The sequence below is a fragment of the Anser cygnoides genome, chromosome 5 (genome assembly GCF_040182565.1).
Source record: "Anser cygnoides isolate HZ-2024a breed goose chromosome 5, Taihu_goose_T2T_genome, whole genome shotgun sequence".
Taxonomy (NCBI): Eukaryota; Metazoa; Chordata; class Aves; order Anseriformes; family Anatidae; genus Anser; species Anser cygnoides.
In genome coordinates, this window is record NC_089877.1 from 34,626,457 (window position 1) to 34,647,833 (window position 21,377).

The window sequence follows — 21,377 nt, forward strand, 5'->3', positions numbered from 1 at the left end:
AGCAAGTACAAAAACAACCTCCCAGAGATATCTGAAGAAGCCAATTTCTAACTGCACAAGTTCCACAACTGTTTAAAGTCACTGATAACCACAGGCATAGAAAAATGAAAATGCTTAGCCCTTCTAATGCTTGCATTTCTAGCCTCACCCTTGCACAACTACCTAGTATCTGTAAGAAACTGTATCTAACAGACGGGAACCAGGACCATACAATTTCTGGAGTAAGTCACTGTTAATGCGGACTTATTACAAACAATACAGAGGAATCATTTTTAAAACTCAGTTTAATGTTATTTAAATATTTTCTGGGCTAAAGATTAGGCTTTATTAATTTATGTGCACAAGTTTTAGTTCAGAACTCCCAGGATATTGAGTCCAACCAAACACTACAGAGACACAGGGCAAAAACTCATTCATAGTAAGCAACTATATCTTCTACTCAATTATTCCTGTACTTCACTTCCAATTCAGTTTCAAGTGTAAAATAGTTGTATGCAGGTTTGCAGGCATCACTGTTTTAACATCCTGAGCCAATTAACAAACAGCTCTTCAAAATGTCTGCTAGATGTGGTACAGTAAATAAACACACAGGTTCATTTAAATGTCAGTAAGTTTCAAAAAGCAGCTGGTAATTGAGAGGTAGTGGCAGTAGCTCCAATGCAAGCCAAACATCAACTATTCGCAAACAGCCCCAATTTAAGTGCACAAAACTTCAGCACTTACCAATAACGTCCACACACTTCCACTTGTCATTCAGGTCTGTTTCACAAGAAAGGGCATGACCACTTCAGGTTAGGATAGGAGACTGCAACTACTAAATCAAAGCGGTGGAGCAATGAATGGCATCGTGTCAATTAACACAGGATGGCGAACGCTCACAAGTCACCTGCTATCACAGTGCACAAACTCACCACAAGCACCAAGCAGTATTACAAATCCACTGCAACCCCAGCCTAGGGGTCCTGTGACAGGAAAATTGCAGCCGTTTGCAGAAGCTCTAGCATAGATTTGTTATACAGGTATTAATTTCAAGCCAGGATTTTACTGTAATCAGGCAAGATTGACTCAGCAACAGCCCAGATGCAGAGACTGTTGGGCCCCATAGCAAACAACAAAAGCAGCAGTTACATGGAACCAAGTTAAAACCCAGAGCAGAAACGTGCCATTTTAAGCCTGCCCATCCAACTCCTCAACAACTCTGTTCTAGCTACGGAACAGATGTGGAATTTATACTTCACAACCAGCTCACCCGTGGAAGTGAAGTAGCAAGGTTAAAATACATCACCTCCCTAGAGATGAAAGGGCTAGAAAGGCTACACAGTGTAGGTCTTTAAGCTTTCGTACTCGTTGCTTCTGAAAAAGGCTAGTCAGAACTCTCTCACAAATTAAAAAGCAGTGACTGCAGCTGTTGCAGACTAACACTACCAGGTCTTTTCTAGTTATATAAAATAGGAGAGTTTGTTAACATTGGATGTTTAAATGCAACTGAATGTGGTGCTGCAGTCTACCTGAAGACCACCACTTAAGTTCAGGATAAGCGAGTACACTGACTGTACTTCGCTGCTAATCTATTCCCTATCAACAGCAGCAGGCTCCCTCAAAGAGAAAGCATTATTTGCACACAGATGAGATTATGCTTAATCTGGGTAGAGGCATCACAAGGATTAGTAATTTAAAATAAGCATGTCAGCAAACTAAGTAGTCTCAACTTACTGAAACCACGTTCTGGAACAAAAATAAAGAGCAACTACACAAAAAAAATGCACTACTGCTTATAGAAGAGTGCAAAGTCTCAGGACTGCAACCCACAGATAGTATACACCAAATATACTCATCTTCCCTATAATATATCCAAGCCCCGTGTTCATGTCAAGAATAGCTTAGTTCAGTTGCTAGATGCCCAGTCACTAACATTCAGGAATAGAGAGCAACTTCTCTCGCCAGCAGTCACTGCTGTTCCTACAGAGACTGGTATAGTTAATGCAAACTTTATTTACAAAAGACACTTAAATTAGTTACTTCATGCCATGTGTCCATACAGAATCAACAGTTCAAGGATTACATGGAGAAGAATTCACAAAATTAAAAGTGAAATCACTAAAGATCTTCTAAGAGTTAAGAACTAGGAAAAAAGATCTTAACGACAATTTTACAAATAAAAAAGTTATGAGAAACTAGTCTGAGCAAGAGGATGGTTGTTTACAGGTCTGTACACTAAAACTAATACACAGACAGCCTTCTATTGTCAAGAGATGCTCACTGAGAAGCAGAGTATGTACAAATACTTGTGCCACAATGACTCAATCCCCCCAAAATCCACCGTATTATACATAAACCAGTTTGTATACATTAGGCCTAAACGAGGCCATTTAACTATGAAGACTTCTAGTTTAGTAAACTAAAGCTGAAGACAGCCCAAGCAACCGTGATGCTGTCTCTCTCGCATCTCTATTTGCGACTGCTTTTTATTCTCTCCAATCTTTTTTTCAAGTCATCAATATTAGCTGCTGCAGAAGAGGGCGAAGCTGGGGTAGTTCCAATGCCAGAGGAATGAGTCTGATTGGAGTCCAGGTCCAGATGTTGGTACTGCTCCCGTGACTCACGGAGCTGGGAGAGCTTACTGTGAAGCATATCTGTAGAGGATGCAACTGTAGGGACTGCTGGTTTAGAGAGCAGAGATGTCAGAGGTGGTCTGTCTTCCTGCTACGATGGAGGAAAGTGAAGCGTTAAGACAGATAATGGCAAAAGCCATTTAAGTACAAAGCATAATTCACGGCTTTTCATCTTCACAGAAAATACTGAAAACAGAGCAGTATCTTTCCTTCCCTTTCCTCTAAGTCATCAGTACTATAAAGTCAGTTGCCAAAGGCAGAACCATGCAAAGCTAACTAAAATATTCAATTCCTATAATTTGTTTTTTAAGTAGTTCTTGGTTAACTTGATGTCAGTTTGGACACAAAGAAAGTGCAGAAGTCCAACCATCTGCTAGAAGTAGTCACACTAGACTCATGACAATATGTTTGAGACCTTTCAGCCTCAGATCAAATCTAGATTCTGACTTGAATCTGTCTTTGGCACAGAGGAGCCAATCCATTTGATTTCTTAAAAAAAAAAGGTGCAAATGAGGTACAACTCCATGGGATTTGCAAGCATTGTCAAATACAATACCTTTGCATTGTCAAGGCCACATCGCTGCCTGAGGATTTTTAATCTTTCCAAGTAAACCGAAGGCCCCACTTCCTCCCCATTTGTGTTTCCTATAGATGAAGATACAGTGTGGGTAGAAACAGGAACACACGTTCCTTCCATCTGAGGAGAAATTCCTGGAGGATGGGGGAGGAATAAAAAAAGTAAAAAAAAAAAATTAAAAACTCAAAAATTAGCTTCCTGATCAGTTGCTTCAAGTGAGATGCAATAGATGAAGAATCAACCAATCCATAAACCAGTAAACTCTTTGCATTTGCTAGTAAAGAAATAACAGGCTCTTTCACATCCATTAGATCATTTCCTTGAAAGAGGGACAATTGAAAAACAAGAAAAGAAATGAAGACATTTAAGCAGCAGTAGAGCAGCTCCAGAAGTAGTGCTGGTGCTGACAGCTGGAGAAGGAAGGGTGTGCATGGGAGGGAGAAAGATGCTGATGCAGATCAAAAGTAAACAATAGAGGGAACTCAGCAATTACACTGGCAGGATGGGTAATATTTGGAGCCTTCTGTCTTTTTCTAAGTTCAGTAATACTTCTGGCAGATCTTGCCACCGATTGTAAACTCTTTAAGTTAACTGAAGAAGAAATAAAAGGTATTGCAAATTCCAGTTTAATCTGAAATAATGCTTTCCAAAAGGCACGTAGTAGAGAAACTTTAAACACTTTGTTAAAAGCCTAGGAAAGGACTTCACATTAGGAGAAAAACTTTCATTCTGAAGTGAATGTCAAGTTACAACACTTAGCATGGACAGGGATTTGTTTTTACTAGTTTACTGCAAGGGTGTTTAAAATAGATTTGAGAACTAAAGTGTTTATACTTGGTTTAAATAAAGCCCAGCTCACAAGACAGAACAATATCCTTCATTGTATTTAACTATTACAGTTGGGGAAAGATGGCAAAACTGGGGCACAAATTCAAAGTGTTAACTGCCAAACTAAAATTTCTCAGCTGTACAGAATTTTAGAATAGAACAGAAAATTCTGCATTATATCTAGTCAGACACATTTAGGAGGTTCTGAAATAAGCTTTCTCAATTACTCAAAGTAGTTCACAATACAGGGACAGGAGAAAGAACAGTGGCTGGAGAAAAGACTAAAATCTCACAGGACTGTTAGATACTTGAAGAAAAAAAGTTGAGTGTAGTTTTCCCAGGCTGTATCAGTTTTTACTGTTAGCTAATCATTTGTCACATTCCCTCTCTAACATTGCATTAGTCATTTGTACTTATCTGCAATGAAAATACTCACTAAAATTTAAAGCATGTTTAATGGCAATTTATACAATATAAAAGCTTACTTGTTGAAAAGGAGTAATTAGTTAAAACTTTCAAATTCCATAGCAAGCAATGCTCCAGCAAAAAGCCTGCCATACCATTTTTGTAATGGAAAGGTGAAAGGAGAACCTGACAGCTGCTGCTGTTACAACCAGCTGTACGCCTTCCAGAAACAATTATTGATACCAGAAACATGAAGCATATGCTAATGTTTAATACACAGTACAAGACAAATTAAAACAGCTGTTTTATCAAGCGCTTTTCAGATGTTTTCGATGCAGTGTGACGATGGTTATAACAACTTTCTTATAAACTAAGAAAGCATAGTCTCTGCAAATGGTGCCTCATGAAGCAACACAAGTACTAAGAGAATACATAAATTACTTCAGAACACCATAAAAATTTCAAATATTTTTTTTAACATGGCACATGCAACTGCTCTCCTTATATGTCTGCTTCTCATAAATCAAATCGTGTTCCTATAAAATGTACCTGTAGAAGAAGCAATGCGTCCTTTCCCCTCCCGTTCTGTTTCTATCAGCCGGAGGCCTCTTTCCACATAGCTTTGGAAGAACTGAGATGAGTTTTTCAGGAAGGGCTCAATGTCCGCATCAGAATATTTCTTTTTGTATTCATACAGCTCTGCCAAACCCTGGGAGGGAAGAATTCCAGTGTATTACTACAACTGCTGTATACACCATTCTAATGTACCATGCCTTCTTCCTCGCAGGAAGAGATCAATTACCTCTTTAGTGTTCTCCTTGGAGCCAATCTTCTTAAATATCTCTGCCAAAATATCATTCACTTTGGCCTTTGAAGCTTTTTCCTCCTAAATAAATAAAGGGAAACTTCTAAACAAAATGAGTAATATAAACTTCTCTTAAAAATAAAGGGCAGCCAGACAAACCCACAGTACACTCAAACCCGTTAGCTGGATACAGAGCTTCAAAGATGAAGAAAACCTTGAAGTGACTAGGATTGTTACATAGCCGCTGTTTACACAGCATGAGAGTAAAGACATCATCAAGCTGTAAGCATGCTTCTGAGAGGCCAGTGTTTAAAACCTGGTTTGGGTACAGTTAGCTGTTAGTAGATATAGTAACAAGCAGTATAAAGCCTGTGCTGCACACCTGAATGTCTCAGAGACCATCTAATCCTGAAATCACCTGAATAGTGTGTGCCTATAACAGAAACACACTGCAAGTTCCCAAAACCACCATAAAAGTCAAACTAGGAAGGTATTTCCAACACTAGCTGCATATTGGAAGACTAAGTACTACTTCATACTCCACAGTCATTAAGTTAAGCTTGTTTCTTAAGTAAATTGCCTTACATTCCCCTCTGCCTACCATCACATTTCTATTACTTACTGTGCGAGAAGCCCCTTTTTCTGTATCCTTATCAGCTTTGCTTCCAGTCTGGTCCATGGAGTGTTTCATTACTCTACATAGGTGAGCCTCCAGCTCAGACTCATTTTTGTTGTCTATCATCGTTAAGTGATCCAAGATCTGAAGAAAAACAGGCAAAAGCTTTACAGAACACATTAACATCCAATTTCAAAGCAAATAACTAGCACTGGCTCTGACCTTGGGCCCTTTCAGCTTGCACAGGGTGTGAAGCAGAGTCTTCAGTGTCCTTATAGGAAACTCACTCTTACACTGCTTCAGCTTCTCTTTGGGAAAGACCTTCATGAAATTGTGGATATCCAGTAGAATCCGATCCAGATTGATACTATTAATAGTTTCCGGAAGAAGACGCACCATTCTCCACAGACACTGGAATGACAGACTTACTTAGAGCAAGACAACTCATGGAAGAAGCATTTAAGTACTTCAAGAGCAGATTATACAAATGTATCATTGAGTCATTTCACTCTGCTACTACATACCCTGACACATGCAGCATGTCTGTCAAAATTAGTTTAACCGGTACATATCGTCTTTGTAACTAGCTGTACCATGTCCAGATCCTTCTTTAGCAATGATACATAAAACTGCATGAATTAGTACTGACTTCACTACCAGTAACATGAGACTGAATGCTTTGTGTGAAGAAGTGTCAGCAGATAATACATACAAAGTACACCTGAACAACATGCTTTCAGGTTTAGCCTTATCAAGGCTGAGTTCTTCTCATTAAAAATTTAGTTCTCTAAATCATGCCAGTTACAAAAGCATGTTGTATGATAAAGAAAAAAGATTACATCCATAATAATAAATGCACACATTTGCATGTCCACTCTGCCTAAATTTAAGCCAGCTCCCAGCCCGGGATTCATTGAATGCATAGTACCGTGCTGTGCCTAAGCAAATAAACCCAGCAGGTGACCCCTCTGTAGGGAGGGTATACTCAAGCGTCTGTAAACTATTAGCGGATGTAAGCTTAGCATACACAATGAAGTCACTATACGTAACATTTAATAGTATTATAAGAAATACTTCAATTTATGGTCACCATTTAAAAAAATATATCTGTTCTTTAAAGCTAGGTTGTTGATTCAGATAAACCAAATATTTCAAGAGTTCGAAACCTCTATTAGAGGCTCACCTTCATGACAAGTTCTGAAAACTTCGGAGAGCTGGCTGTTGCTAGTAGACTGTCTTGGAGCAAAACAAGCAGAGCACTAGAAGGAATAAATTTAGTAACAGAATTACACAGGAAAGTGCTACACACAGATAAGATGCCAGTTCCCAAACACAGTATCACACCAGAGACTGGGGCTAGTCCAGCAGTTCATGTCACGTTGTGTAAGAGCTCTTTCTTTCCAGTACTTTACAGGAGTTTAAGAGGCAGTATGCTGAACTACCAAACGTACAGAATCGCACTAAGCTAGTTTGCTTAACTTGCCTTCAGCAGTAGAGGTTGTGCGGTCACGCTCTGACTGCCACTAACAATCGGTGACAATTCTTTATTAACTAGGTGAACAATTTTTTAGACATCATTCTTTGCTTATAAATTGACTAACAAACACAATCAGAACACGGAAGAAGAGATGAAGAGAAGCAGTAATCACAGTTTCTCTTTTTCAAAGTATACCTTAAGATGTTGGTCTGATCAGACTTTTCCAGAACTTTCACTACCAAGAGGTTGACTGATCGGATGACCTGTTCACCCTCCTCGAGGTCTTCAACCCGAGAATCCAGCATTAATGTAATAAGACCGTGCATTAGGTCCTTCAGTACACCAGTAGAAGCCTCTCGAGCCAGACTCTCTATCTGAAATAGCTACCAATAGAGGACAAGATTAGAAGATTTCCCTTCATGAAATACTTCAATATAAGGACTTCACCACACTACCTAATCCTTTGACATTCCTGCCCCACCCATCAACATTAAACAATAAAAACATAACTAGGAAGGCTATTTCTACTGAATGACTTCTGAAAATACTTTGACCCCCACATAAGCATTCAAAAAGTAAGGAATTAGTCAGATGTTCCATTCGCCTGCAACTTCTACACAGAAATCACTTGCTTTTCTCATTAATTTGTAGGTTAAAGCCTTACCGATATCATGCTCCCAATAATACAGCTGTAAAGTTTCACTATTTCATCCTTGTCTAGCTTCTCATCTGCCATGTGTGTATTGTAGATTAGCCGAAGCTGCATAAACGTAGCTATTAGAAATTGGTCAATATGTCCAGACATTGCTTCTGCTTTGTCCTCCTGTCTGAGAACCTCATCAATCTAAGATTTAAAAACAAAACACCCAAGTACAGTAAAGTCAACGTACTGAAAACAGTGCAAAAGAACTATAACTTGAAAACATTTCTGTAAGAAAGGTCTTGCCCTTACCAATCCTTTTGTCAAGGCATTTGTGTTCTAAGCTTTCAGCTGAAACCAGTAACCACAAATTTCTATTGCTAATCCCAATACAAAGTATTTATCTTTTATAGAGCTGCAATTCTGTCCTGTACAAATGAGAACATTACATGCTGCATTACAGATTCTGGAATTAACAGCTTTGTAAAACCTTCCAGAAAACAAACACTTCAACATATTTAAAGCCACCCTATAAACACGTAAAAGCTAAGAGGGATAATACAAAATTCTTTTGCTGAGGACCTGCAAAAACAGTTTACATTTAAAAGTTAAGCCTCATTTGCAAGAGTCTGCTTTTTCAAACTTTTAGCATAGGTGTACACTCAACAAAACCAAAGATGTACTGATTTTTCCCCCCCCACCAAGTGTTTCTCTAAGTCTGATCTACAACATTCAAGCAAAATTTTTATTGCTAAAGCGAGTCAGATGGCCCCTGTGCACTTAGTGTTGTCATCAGGGAGATTCTGAGCAGAGCCCATGTCACCCGACACGGTTGCTCTACCAGAGTGCAGCTCATCACTCTCGCGGATAAATAGTTTAATACAGTATGAATAGTTGCTACCTTAATTCTCTTACCTGGGCCAGAGCCTGGATGCTTGTATTTATATCACCACTGGCTACTTGGGAAATGACAAAGTTGATAGTAGAAGCTGTGTTACTGTGCATGTCATCAAAGTGCGGGGACACAGCACGGATTCTAAACAGTCGAAGAAAACAGGATTTTGTTACCCTTTCTCCAAAGAGTTCTGGTTCGTACTGAACGGCTATTTCAGTGACAGTTTAGAGACAAGAGAGAAGGATTTCATCTTCACAGGGGATGCTGAAGGCAGAAATCATTTCTAACAACATGTCTATTGCACTATGTAAAGACACTTATCATACATTTAGAAACTCAATATTGTCTTAAAAATACTTAAAATACAAAGATGAACAGAAATCAGTTTTCTCTTATTATAAAAAAACCTGTCATCCAGACTTCAGAACAGTACCCCAGACTGTCATTTTGACATCTCTCTTCAAGCTAGTTGACTCTTTGCATTCTTATGTAAAGAAGTCTGAATGTACAAACTAGCACGGTCATTTCAGCTTCTCAAAGTAGTTTTAAGTAGCCCTATGACTTCATTGAAGAGATGCAACAAACTCACTTGGGCTCAGGAATCAGGACTGGCTCAAAGATGTCATCTAGTTTGTGCTGTACAAGTGCTGGCATCTCACATTTGACAGGACCATTGTCATTTTCAATTTCATCAAGATCCAGCTGGAATTCCCGTGGAACTGTATGCGATGTCTCAGAGTGACCACCCATGTTGCGATTTTGGCTACAGAAACCAGGAGAGAGGTTTTAATTATATATACAACAGGCAAGAGTACTAGCGCTAGCATCCACTGGTAGCCCTAAAGCTCTCATAATAGAATAGCACAGATTTTGAAGATATGATTTTATTCAAGCCCCTTAATAACCCCCTTTGCTATTCCCCTAGCCCTTAGTAAAACAATTTTTTATAGGCCAGAAGAGTAGCTGCTAGTTACTTGCCTTCTTAGTCATACTTATAACACAACCTGAGACCCCCCTGAAGCAGTGTTAGGTACACACTTGTTCATTCTGAGAGTGATCCAGCACAGTTTAAAGTAGCATTAATGGAATATAGAGTTAATTTTCACGGCGGGCTTTTTTAATTGATGAATAGGATGCATATGTATATAAGAAATCTTGCAAGCCTAATTGAATGTAGGACTGTCATTGTCCTTCAGAACGAATGTTTCATAGTAGATTTTTCAATGGAAGTGTTCTGATACATGATTCTCAACAGCGACTTTTATTCCAAGATAATGAGCAAGTGGTAAGGAATAACGTTTCTGAGTTTTTGTTTCTAGTACTGTTGCTCCAGGCTCTCTGACTCACACATGCTCATCCACTTCTGTGCTCTATGCCTGCCCTAACAAGTTAAGAACAGGGACCAGTGAACACCAATTCAAATATAACATGTAGTCCTAAATTCTCCCAGCATTTTCAACAGCTGCCTAACCAAAGTACCATGTCTGCCTTCACTTTGATCAATAGTTACCTTTGTAGAAACATGTATGTTTTGTTTCTTACTCTCATTTAGATCAGAGAATGTAAATAACCCAGAGTCAGCCTTGATAAACCTGTCACCCACAGGAAAGGATGACCAGGATAGAAATCGAAATATAAGAGCCTTGCTACCAAGGAGTTAGTGGGCAGTACTTACATCCTATAAGTGCGATACATAATTCTGTCCATGGAGAAGCAGTGAAAAAAGGCACAAGACCATTTAGAAAGATTTAAAGACAGACAAGACAAAAAAAATTTTTTAGACATTTTGCTTTAAACTATTTGGCCAATTTTCACAACATGCAAAGATGATGATACGAGAACTAAAATAACATTGCTGGACATGATATTAGCACATATACTATACCAGCTACAGACCACAACATATCATTACATACTTGAGTTTGGAAGACATGTCCTCAACTGGTCCCTTCCGCAGCATGCTAGCATTAGCACTGATGTTTTGAGTACGCTGAGGTTTCTCCTCTACTTGTCTCACGGGAGCAGCTGATGGTCTCTTGGCTGATCGTTTTATTCTCTCCTCCAGCATACTCATGTCTTTCTCCGATAGCTACAAAAAATAATGCTTTCACTCAGTTTGAGTTGTGTTGAATTTAGAAATCTTGGTCACCTATGGGAGGTATACACTTATTACTACAGACTTAGGTTTTGTAATAGCAAGGGTAGCTCAACACCATTTAGCAGCACTCTATCAGGGCCACTCTGTACTACCAGATACTCCTTCAGGAGTTAATTAACCCATGTGAACAAGCTGTAATATGGAATACAGCTAGTTCTAGTCCACAGTTTCCAAAAAAACAAGTCATTTTGAATTCAAACCCTGGCACTATCATGTATTTCCAATTGCTGCTTGTGCTGCTGAAAAACAAAACTACCCACCCATGTATCCATGTCCCCTGTTCTGTCAGGAAGCCCAGACAATGCTTTAACACTGTAGACCCTGCCACAGAAGTCAAGGTCCTTCTAGAGCTGGCCTATTCGATGTACCCATCACTCAACATGAAAACAAGATAAGCCAACTGAATACTGCAACTCATGCAGTGATAAGAATCATATTTATATGCTTATCTACAGGACTGAAGATTACCAGTAACATCATTTGAACGAAAGTAGTCTGGACATTTTTGTGGGTAGTACTCCCCAGCACTTTTACAATCAATAAACCTTTCCGAAATGCTGTGCATTTAGGGACTAGGTAGGGCATTTTGAAGCTGACAGCAATTTTTCTTAACCTTGAAAATCTGAAAGGAAATAGACTATGCAACATAACACTCAAAAGGAGGCAGACTGCACTCTGAACAAGAGATCTAAAATAAGAAGTGAATCTAACAGGTTGAAGAAAAATGCAGCATTACTTCTCATGGAGATTGCTACCAGAGAAAGTAACAGAGAATCACATTAAACCAATTTCAATATAACATCCTGACTTACTTCAGGAACCAGAAAGGGGGTGTGGAGTGAATAGCCTTGTTTCCCTGCTCATTGCTATCACATTCCCAGCAGTTTAAGTGCTGCTAAAAACGTTATTGAGAGAGACCGCAAATTCAGAGAACAGAACAGGAGAAAGTGGTCTAAAAGCTTGTGACTCAAGTTAGAATTCAGGATACCTGATCTGTTACGCACAATAATCGTAGAAAACTCAAGAAACTGGCTTTCCACTGCTGGAGAACGGGGGAGCAGCTTATTTTGGAAACTGAGTTTTGCCACCTTTAACTTTCACTGCATTTATATAACATGGATAAATACGATTTCCAGAAAACAACTGCAATACAAAGCTACACAGTACTGGCACAGACCTTAAACACTTAAGTACAATAAGATAAAGCAAACAAACCAAACTTACCAGACTTCAGCTGCTAAACAGCTTGTGAGGATGGGCATAGGAAAAAAAAAAAGCAAGCCAAGTACTTGAGGGAGCCTCAACAACTAGCTTTTTTTTGCCAAATAATTTATCAAAATCTCATTCCAAATCACAAGGACTGCAAGCTCTGTAGCAAGTCACTCTACAAACTTTTTAATTCCTATTAAAGTTCAGTGTTTTGCTCATTTCTGCAAATTTTGCTTTTTATTCATGAACACCCAGGTTATAAATTTCACGATCAGAAAAAAAAACAACTTTTAGAGTATCTATGGTATAGCAAGTTATTCCTAACATACCAAAATACTCTTGACACCAACACCAGAATTTAACATGACCCATCACAAGCAAAACAGTGCAAATCCCTACACAAGTGTATGGATTTGAACAAAAGACGTATTTCCAGTTACACTTACATTTCCAATCAGCTTGAATACTTGGTCACCATGAACATTATACACAGTCACAATGGTGTTCAGTGCAGCATTGCGCACAGTGTTGTCCCTATCACCAATATGAGTTGCCATTTCTTTCAAGGCTTTCCCTGGAGTTGGCTGGCATACGTTCATGCCATATGATTCGACCAGACATCCAAGCTCTTCCAGGCACTCTAGAGGAAGAAAATGACACACACATGCAAATTTAAAGCTGCTGGGAAGAGAGCCCTCAGATTTCTGTGCTGCTTGCACAACTTGAATGTTCACTGTAGAGAAGCATGAATCACAATACTGAATTTCTTATCAGAACAGGAGTTCTTGCCCTCCCTGTTGATAGATACACACTCTCCAGGTGATTCATGGGACAAGTAGCACAAAGATAGTATGCAAGAGCTATAAGTCATCCCCATACCACTGCAAATATTTCCTATTACCATATACAAGCAATGTGAAGTTTAACTTTACATTTAGGTAGTTTAGACAGTTCTGAGCTTGCAATGTTGTATCATGCATAGAATTTAACTCTCTGGTTATATCAGGATGAGATATCCTTAAGGTGACCAGAGCTGTTTGAACTACACAAACACCATACAATAAATAATTTCCAAAATATAATTGAGACAGATAGGCAGTATAGAGATGCTTCTTCTCAAAGTTCTGATCAGGTTATCTGAGTCCCCTAGTTGCCTGGACAATTTTTATCATTACCGTTCTCCCTAGTACTGTTGTATTAAGACAAGCATACTCAAGTATCAGTCTTAACATTGATAGTAATTTAACAAATTGTTGTACCTCCCAAAGACAAAGACACAAAATAAAAAGATTATTCTCCTTTAAAATCTAATCCCCAAAAGGATTATTTGCAAGTGCACAGAATTCTACATACAGGGCAAATCTCATGTTCCACCAAAAGTTATGCTGGCTTTTTGGAATACTAAACAATACAGTTTGAACTACTTGCAATTACTCAGTTCATAATGCTATTTCCCACCTGCACGCTGCTTTGAGTTTTTAGATTTTGTCCCCTCCATGATAAAAGTAAACATCTTGCTGGCTGGATATATGAGACACATCCTGTTCAGAATGGCACGGACATCTTTGCGGATGACATCTTTTGGTTCTCCTACCTAGAAGGAAAAATTGGTGTGTGTGGGGAGGGGAAATACATAACATTTTCAACAGTCTCATCGTACCATTGATGAGACTGAGTCTAAATAACATTAAGAAAACCCAGAAAAGGTTTTTGCATCAAGAATAATTTTGCAAATGCCTTTTAAAGTCAAATGTGCAATATATTCAAAAAGAACAAGTTAAAGTGTTTGATGTCATCCTATGTTTCCCATGAAAAATAAGGTTAACTTATACAACGAAAAGTACCTTTAGGATGAGATATGGGATGAAAGAGCATGCTTCATTTTCAGTAAGGTGATACTCTTCTTGACTCAGCAAATTGAAAAGCAATTTGAGGTATTCAAGTGCTTTCATCAGAACACTTGTGTTGGTATCGAAGAACCGCAGGGTCAGCCACTTTAAGATCAGATCCAGGCAGCTGATGACTCCATCTTTTTCACTCTCCAAATGCTTGAAGTGACATGGAAAGAAAAAAAAGGAGGTTGTGCAAAGTGAAACACTGTTCAAGAAAACAGGTATAAGGAAAAGCTATGCCTGTTAAAACTGTCTACTTTTGCTGGTTGAGTCCTAAAATTCCAAGTACTCACTTTTACCTTGTACAGCTTTCTGAAATTCTACGAAGTCTCCAGCAAACTAACTCATTTTCTCCTCTCTCAAGAAACAGCCAATATTAATATCAAATTTATCATTCCTCTGACAATTATTTCGATATTTACTAAAATTAAATTTCACAGCACAGTGATCCCTGGCTTCTCAGAGTACTGCAAGTTGATTTTAGTTCGAGCTGACTCTTGCGTAGCAAGAAATAATTTTGTGTTGTCATCCACTACCACAGATCCAAACTTACCTCAATCATAACAGCCAGTGCTTTGTTGTGGTGCTGAAAGTCTGCATGAAACATCTCATCCTGTAGCCATTTGGCCACACAACTGGACATCTGAGTCTTCAGCTGCTCAATATATTCATCACGGGGAGTAGTGAAATTCCACTTTAACACCTGCAAAAACCAGCATTTAGAACTCAAACCAAGCAGTACCTTCTCTTCTTGAAGCAATCTGCAAGTTGCGTTGCTTTTAATCTTGCTTCAGAATCTGTTTTCAAAGTCTTCTCATTATCAAAAAGAAGTGGGAAAAGTTTGGTGGGGTTTCCTCACCTTAGCTTACACGAAAGATTCTCCCTATGTCGAGTGGTTATCTTTAGGTTATTACCTTAATTATTACCAGTTACTTTAAATGTTTTTTTTTATGCAAAATAGGCCTATTCACTAGCAAGTAATAAATAAACCCTGTGTTTTAAGTAACAGAACTTCCACAAAAAGACAAGCTTTATAAGAGATGCTGTTAAAAAAATAAGTATAAAGAATTCACAGTGGATATTACAACTCTAGAATTAATTATGTGAAAACAGTCAATTAGCTTAATACCTGAGAGAGTTCTCAGCTGGAAAAAGTTGTAAAAAGGCCTCTGTGTTTTACAAGAATGCATAAATGCACAAAATTCAGGAAAAAAAAACAGGAAAACACCGTAGTAAGACTGATATGGACCTGCGAAAGTCAACTAGACACTAGAAAAATCAATCTAAAGGATGGACAGAGCCTAGTACTTTCATGCCCTAGCACGTTTAACTCTAAATACCAGAACAAAGGAAGGTGCTAAAGTTATACTACTTCAAAACAGGTGAACACATCCATTTTTTTCCTCACCTTCAGACCTTTCTCATCTTTCATTCTCTGTTCTTTCCCATTTGGGACCATGATAAAAATAGGACCTGATTTATCATCGTCTTCCTTCAAAGTAGGCTTGCTTAACACTTTCTTCCCCTGTACACCCTGAAAAAAAAGCAACACACAAGGTTTCAAGAGGCAATGCAAGACACATACATGCCTTAGGCAAGCAATTGCAAGCATTAGATACCAGCCAACGTCATGCTGCCTAGGTGTACAAGAGCCAGAGAGAAGCTAGAAGAATAATGTTGATTAGAGTTTTAGAAGTATGTGCTCTGCTGCTGTGGAAGCAATACCCACGACAATGTGCGCAATAGTACTCTGTGAAATATGACATGTCACTCAACCAGTGCACTAGTCACCCACACGCATCCCTAAAACCCAACGTGGTACCTGTTTGATAGATTTGTTCTTTGCCAGACTCGTATTGCCTTTGCTGAGGCTTGTATTAGCTTTGGACTGGCTGGTATTGCCTTTGGACATACTGCTATTAACATCTGACTGCTGTAAATAAGCCACAAAAAAGGCTTTGTTGTTAGAAAGATTTACTCACTAGAGTTACTATTCCAAACTTTCTGTGAGTTCACAGCAGAGGCATTTACTCTGGCATCAGTTTTGACAGATGAATATATTAACCTAAGCAAGCCTGTAACATCCTTCAAAGTTAGTTCCATTCACTTCTGTCATAAATCTGGACCTGTATCAAAACTGATCTCATTACAGCATTACTTTAGACAAAGGAGGCAACAGGACTGTAGAACAGGTTTTCTTTTTGTTGTTGTGTTTAAAAGTTAATAGCAGAAAAATTACCGTAACAAAGCAGAAAAACCTAACCACAATTCAAATGTAATCAGCTGAGGCTATTACTATGTATTTAAGCATCTTCCTTCTGTGCTTGAGAGCATTTTATCCTCCCTACTGTAAAGGAGAGATTAATTTCTTTCGATACTTGGGCTCAAAACTACTGTACAAAGTGTAATGTTGGAACCGCAATAGTAATAGTGAGTTCTCAATCACATGAAATCAAGAAGGTCAAGCATATTTAGAACATGGAATAAGCTGTCCACAGAACTGCATTTGTGCCAACGCAGGCTTTGGAATAATTAAATAGTTAATGAAAAAAATAGTGATGAAGTAGATGATATGGGAATACAATTTCAGAAATCAGACAATCACAATAATTCTTAGTATAAGCAGTCCCTAGCAAGGGCTATACTCTTCTACTTGTAATACATTAACAAACTACATCTACTAACTTAATTGAACCGATTTCATACAAAATGCCATCAGCATACCTTAGCTTTAGAGGAGGCACCTCCTGCTTTGGCTTTTTTGGGATCAGGCTTGGATTCCATGGTATTGGACCCTGAATCTTCAGAAAAAGCTGGAAAAATAATAGACCATTTCAAACTACCAGTAAGCCTATTTTAGGTCAGCGCTGGTTTTCTGTTCTTAGCGGAGAAGAAAAAATGTTGATGAAGATAATAATGCCTTTATCACACTGTCATCTGAGGACTTCAAATGTGTAAAAAGTTTCTTCTATTGCATGTAAGCATACAAAGTTCTGAATTAAGATCATATGTCAAATTCGTCATTATCAAAACAGGTTTAAAAACATGCACACAGATGCACTGTGTGGGCTCGTGTCTGAAGCTGTAGCTGTCCTCAGTTTGAGCAGGCAAGCTGGCCCTAAGAAGGAGATAATGCAGGACTGCTTCTTCTAATCCCTTGTAACCCAATCCTGTCACCTTCTCCCTTGTGTCAGCACAAGCATTCCAGTAGCCCCGCAGTAAACTACACTGGACAGATCATCCAGATAATTTTTAAGTGTTGTCACAGAATTTTTTTGTAATTGATTTTAGCATAAAAATTAAGCTATGTTTTTTATTCTCAATACCACATAGGTATTTTCAAAGAGAAGCTGACAGACGGTTGCGTGGAAAGATTTTAAAAACAAGCAAACAAAAACAAAACATGAAGAAACCCCACACCCTCCTACAATGAAAGTCAAATCAACTGCATGATCAATCAGAACTGAAGACAGAACTGACTGAAGCACAAAGATCACAGTATCACAGATTTCTAGGTTGGAAGAGACCTCAAGATCATCGAGTCCAACCTCCGACCTAACACTAAGTACTCCACTAAACCATATCGCTAAGCTCTACATCTAAACGTCTTTTAAAGACCTCCAGGGATGGTGACTCCACCACCTCCCTGGGCAGCCCGTTCCAATGCTTAATAACCCTTTCGGTAAAGAAGTACTTCCTAACATCCAACCTAAAACTCCCCTGCCGCAACTTTCGCCCATTCCCCCTCGTCCTGTCACCAGGCACGTAGGAGAACAGACCAACCCCCACCTCGCTACAGCCTCCTTTAAGGTAACTGTAGAGAGCGATAAGGTCACCCCTGAGCCTCCTCTTCTCCAGGCTGAACAAGCCCAGCTCCCTCAGCCGCTCCTCGTAAGACTTGTTCTCCAGACCCCTCACCAGCTTGGTCGCCCTTCTCTGGACTCGCTCGAGCACGTCCATGTCCTTCCTGTAGCGAGGGGCCCAAAACTGAACACAGTACTCGAGGTGCGGCCTCACCAGAGCCAAGTACAGGGGCACAATCACTTCCCTAGACCTGCTGGCCACACTGCTTCTTATACAGGCCAGGATGCTGTTGGCCTTCTTGGCCACCTGGGCACACTGCTGGCTCATATTCAGCCGACTATCAACCAATACTCCCAGGTCCCTCTCAGCCAGGCAGCTTTCCAGCCACTCATCTCCCAGCCTGTAGCTCTGCTTGGGGTTGTTGCGCCCCAGGTGCAGGACCCGGCACTTGGCCTTGTTGAACTTCATACAGTTGACCTCAGCCCATCGCTCCAGCCTATCCAGATCCTCCTGCAGAGCCTTCCTGCCCTCGAGCAGATCGACACATGCACTTAGCTTGGTGTCATCTGCAAACTTACTGAGGGTGCACTGGACGCCCTCATCCAGATCATCGATAAAGATATTAAAGAGGACCGGCCCCAGTACCGAGCCCTGGGGGTCACCACTAGTGACCGGCCTCCAACCAGATTTGACTCCATTCACCACAACTCTCTGGGCCCAGCTATCCAGCCAGTTTCTAACCCAGCGAAGCGTACACCAGTCCAAGCCCCGAGCAGCCAGTTTCTTCAGGAGAATGTTGTGGGGAACTGTGTCAAAAGCCTTACTGAGGTCAAGGTAGACCACATCCACAGCCTTTCCCTCATCCACCAAGCGCGTCACTTGGTCATAGAAGGAGATCAGGTTCGTCAAGCAGGACCTGCCTTTCATAAACCCATGCTGACTGGGCCTGATCGCCTGCTTGCCCTGCAAGTGCCGCGTGATGACCCTCAAGATAATCTGCTCCATGAGCTTTCCTGGCACTGAGGTCAAACTGACAGGCCTGTAGTTCCCCAGGTCTGCCCTGCGGCCCTTCTTATAGATGGGCGTCACATTGGCTAGCTGCCAGTCAACTGGGACCTCCCCTGATAGCCAGGACTGCCGATAAATGATGGAAAGGAATGGAATGATGGAAGATGTTTGCAACTATGCTGAATTTCCCTCCTCCTGTTAAGAGGGCTTCTTCCTCTAGCATGACAAAAAGGTTCCCTAGAAACCTCAAAACTTAAGCTCCATGAAACAGATACGTAAGACTATTCATTTGCCTGCATGCACTAAAGAAGTTTGAGTAAATGCAAGCGTAATCAAATGATTCTCTGCAAGGATACACTCTTTCAGAAATGCAAAGTACTACATCAATACAAATTAATTTAATTTAGAAATTGAGAAGGACCAAGATTTTAACTTATTTTTGTTCAAAAGTTCAGACATTTTTTAGTGTTGTTCTGTTTCTTTAGATACAGGGACACAATATTAAAACATATTTCCAGGTTAATATTCCACAGGCACCATAGCCTTTGGATCTATGAAACCATGTTGTTAGTATTAGTCCAGACCACAGACCTAGTGTAAAGAGTATTTCTGAAAGTTACCTTCAAAACAACTTGCTTATCTATCTAAAAAGAATGTCTACAACAAACTCTACAATGGCATACTGCAGTTAGTAATATCCATATATAGCCAAAAGCTCTTCCCTGCAGATGATTGACCTACTATCTCAAACTTAATACAACAATTGTAAGCTTATCCACTAATTCCTGCACTCAGATTCTGCAAATAGAACTCCTTTTTATGTAGTCCCAAGCTGGGAAAGTCAATCAGAGAATCAATTTTACAGAACCTGTGCTCTCAAAAAACATAAATAAACTTCAAAGTGCTATTTAACCCAATAGATTTTCTTAAATGAAAGGAAACCCACCCTTTTATCACTCATTTACCAGAACTCGAGAGGTTACCTGATGCAGGCTGGAATTTGGCTGGAGCTGCTCCCCCACCCACTCTGGAAGATGCTTTAGCAGCAGGAGCTGGTTTGGCTGGCATGTTGGCCTTGGCTTTCTCAAGCATGGCCAGTACCTGGTCTTTGGAAGTTGGCTAGAGAGCAGGGGGGGGGAAAAAGTAATAGATATGGAAGGATTACAATGCTAATACATGCTACAGACAAGGCAAACAGTACTATTCTCTAGTTAGCATCTTCCATGACGCTTATCTTAAAACATGTTTTCAGATATTCCTGTTCTGAGATAAAACACGTCATCCATTAGCTTCTTTCTGCAGGACCTATAGGAAACATGTGAACTAGCAATCTATCCTAGGTGCGCAGTCCCTTGAAGTTAATGGAGAGCCCTAAGAGGGAACCAGCACTCAGTGATCCGTAAAGATACAACAAATTGCTGGAAGCCATCTTAAAGTGTATGTTCAAAGACATACAGCTGGACAATAACCAGTAAGGAAGCTATCAGCAGGTAGATTTTTTTATTTTAAAACAAAAGCATAGTGAATAAGTATCAAGCTCCTGAAGTGATAAACCTGTTGTGGCAGCAGTCTTTCTAAAGTTGAAAAAACTAACTCTCAGCCTCCTGACACTATTTGCATTGAACTCAAAGGGACTGAAGACAGGCTTTTAACGACTGGAGACATCAAGTCATGAGATTGTGAATGTGACTTGTTAATATCCACTCATTCAAGGTCATATTATCTAATCTTAGCGAAAACAATACCTTCAGCTTGCTGGTGGCTTTCGCCATCTTCTCAAATCCAAGATGCATCATAAAGAAGGGCAGGGCATCCTGCGCCTTTTTACGCACATCCCCATTTCTATCTTCAAGACAGGAGTAGAGGTGAGGCACACACAAGAGCAGGTCAGAAGGAACAGTACGGAGGGTAGGCAACTTTTCAGCTAACCAACCAAGCAGCTGAAAGAAAGAATAAAAAGTTTCTGGGCAAGTGCTCACTGCTAGCTGGAACACCTAGTATAAGCCACAAAAGCCTGAAGAGTAGCTCAGTTGTAGAAGTGTTTCACATTTTCACACGCAAAAAGAACAAAGCCCTACAACATTTGTTCAGGCAAGCATTCTTAATGTGAACTTTAATATCAGCAGTTTAAAAAAAACAAGTGCAGTATGTCAATATGCAGCTCATTTAAAACTTGGAGCCTAGTTAGCTAAGACTGCTTGAGTTGTTTCTTCCTTTTGAAAAAAAAGCATTGTAATTTCAGCTAGTGCAGCTGATTAGTAAGTTGCACTTCATTCACTTCAATTTATTAATACCTCCAGTTCAGTTCAGGTCTTCACTGCCATAGGGTTAATTGGAAGAAAAACAATAGGTCTTAAAAGGGTAATCAAAACAGGCAAACTTCATTTGGGAGGCACTGAAATCTGAATTACAGCTAACATGCAGGAGTGACAGCTCATTAGCCTTGTGAAG

General features: G+C 39.7%; 1 protein-coding gene and 1 non-coding gene across 9 annotated transcripts in view; both read right to left on the bottom strand.

Annotated features, from left to right (window-relative positions):
* Window positions 1-266: 266 nt before the first annotated feature.
* Window positions 267-21,377, bottom strand: part of CKAP5 (cytoskeleton associated protein 5) — a 51,580-nt gene continuing 30,469 nt past the window's right edge. For 4 of the 8 annotated variants that reach the window (XM_066998724.1, XM_048065263.2, XM_048065261.2 and 1 more), the window contains exons 25-46: window positions 20,672-20,866; window positions 19,910-20,045; window positions 16,839-16,927; window positions 15,937-16,047; window positions 15,523-15,648; window positions 14,668-14,817; window positions 14,067-14,270; window positions 13,681-13,816; window positions 12,669-12,862; window positions 10,772-10,944; window positions 10,531-10,554; window positions 9,445-9,618; window positions 8,876-8,996; window positions 7,985-8,164; window positions 7,516-7,703; window positions 7,027-7,102; window positions 6,066-6,254; window positions 5,850-5,987; window positions 5,225-5,308; window positions 4,972-5,131; window positions 3,169-3,323; window positions 267-2,703 (exon numbers count right to left, since the gene is read on the bottom strand). In XM_066998724.1, coding sequence (XP_066854825.1) covers window positions 2,449-2,703; window positions 3,169-3,323; window positions 4,972-5,131; window positions 5,225-5,308; window positions 5,850-5,987; window positions 6,066-6,254; window positions 7,027-7,102; window positions 7,516-7,703; window positions 7,985-8,164; window positions 8,876-8,996; window positions 9,445-9,618; window positions 10,531-10,554; window positions 10,772-10,944; window positions 12,669-12,862; window positions 13,681-13,816; window positions 14,067-14,270; window positions 14,668-14,817; window positions 15,523-15,648; window positions 15,937-16,047; window positions 16,839-16,927; window positions 19,910-20,045; window positions 20,672-20,866 — 3,258 coding nt within the window. In that variant the 3' untranslated portion in view covers window positions 267-2,448. The remainder of the gene's footprint in view (window positions 2,704-3,168; window positions 3,324-4,971; window positions 5,132-5,224; window positions 5,309-5,849; window positions 5,988-6,065; window positions 6,255-7,026; window positions 7,103-7,515; window positions 7,704-7,984; window positions 8,165-8,875; window positions 8,997-9,444; window positions 9,619-10,530; window positions 10,555-10,771; window positions 10,945-12,668; window positions 12,863-13,680; window positions 13,817-14,066; window positions 14,271-14,667; window positions 14,818-15,522; window positions 15,649-15,936; window positions 16,048-16,838; window positions 16,928-19,909; window positions 20,046-20,671; window positions 20,867-21,377) is intronic. The other 4 variants (XM_066998725.1, XM_066998727.1, XM_066998726.1 and 1 more) reach the window with 4 other exon arrangements.
* Window positions 8,716-8,826, bottom strand: LOC125182934 (small nucleolar RNA SNORD67). Its single transcript, XR_007163772.1, has one exon. It is a non-coding gene; the product is annotated as a small nucleolar RNA SNORD67 (small nucleolar RNA).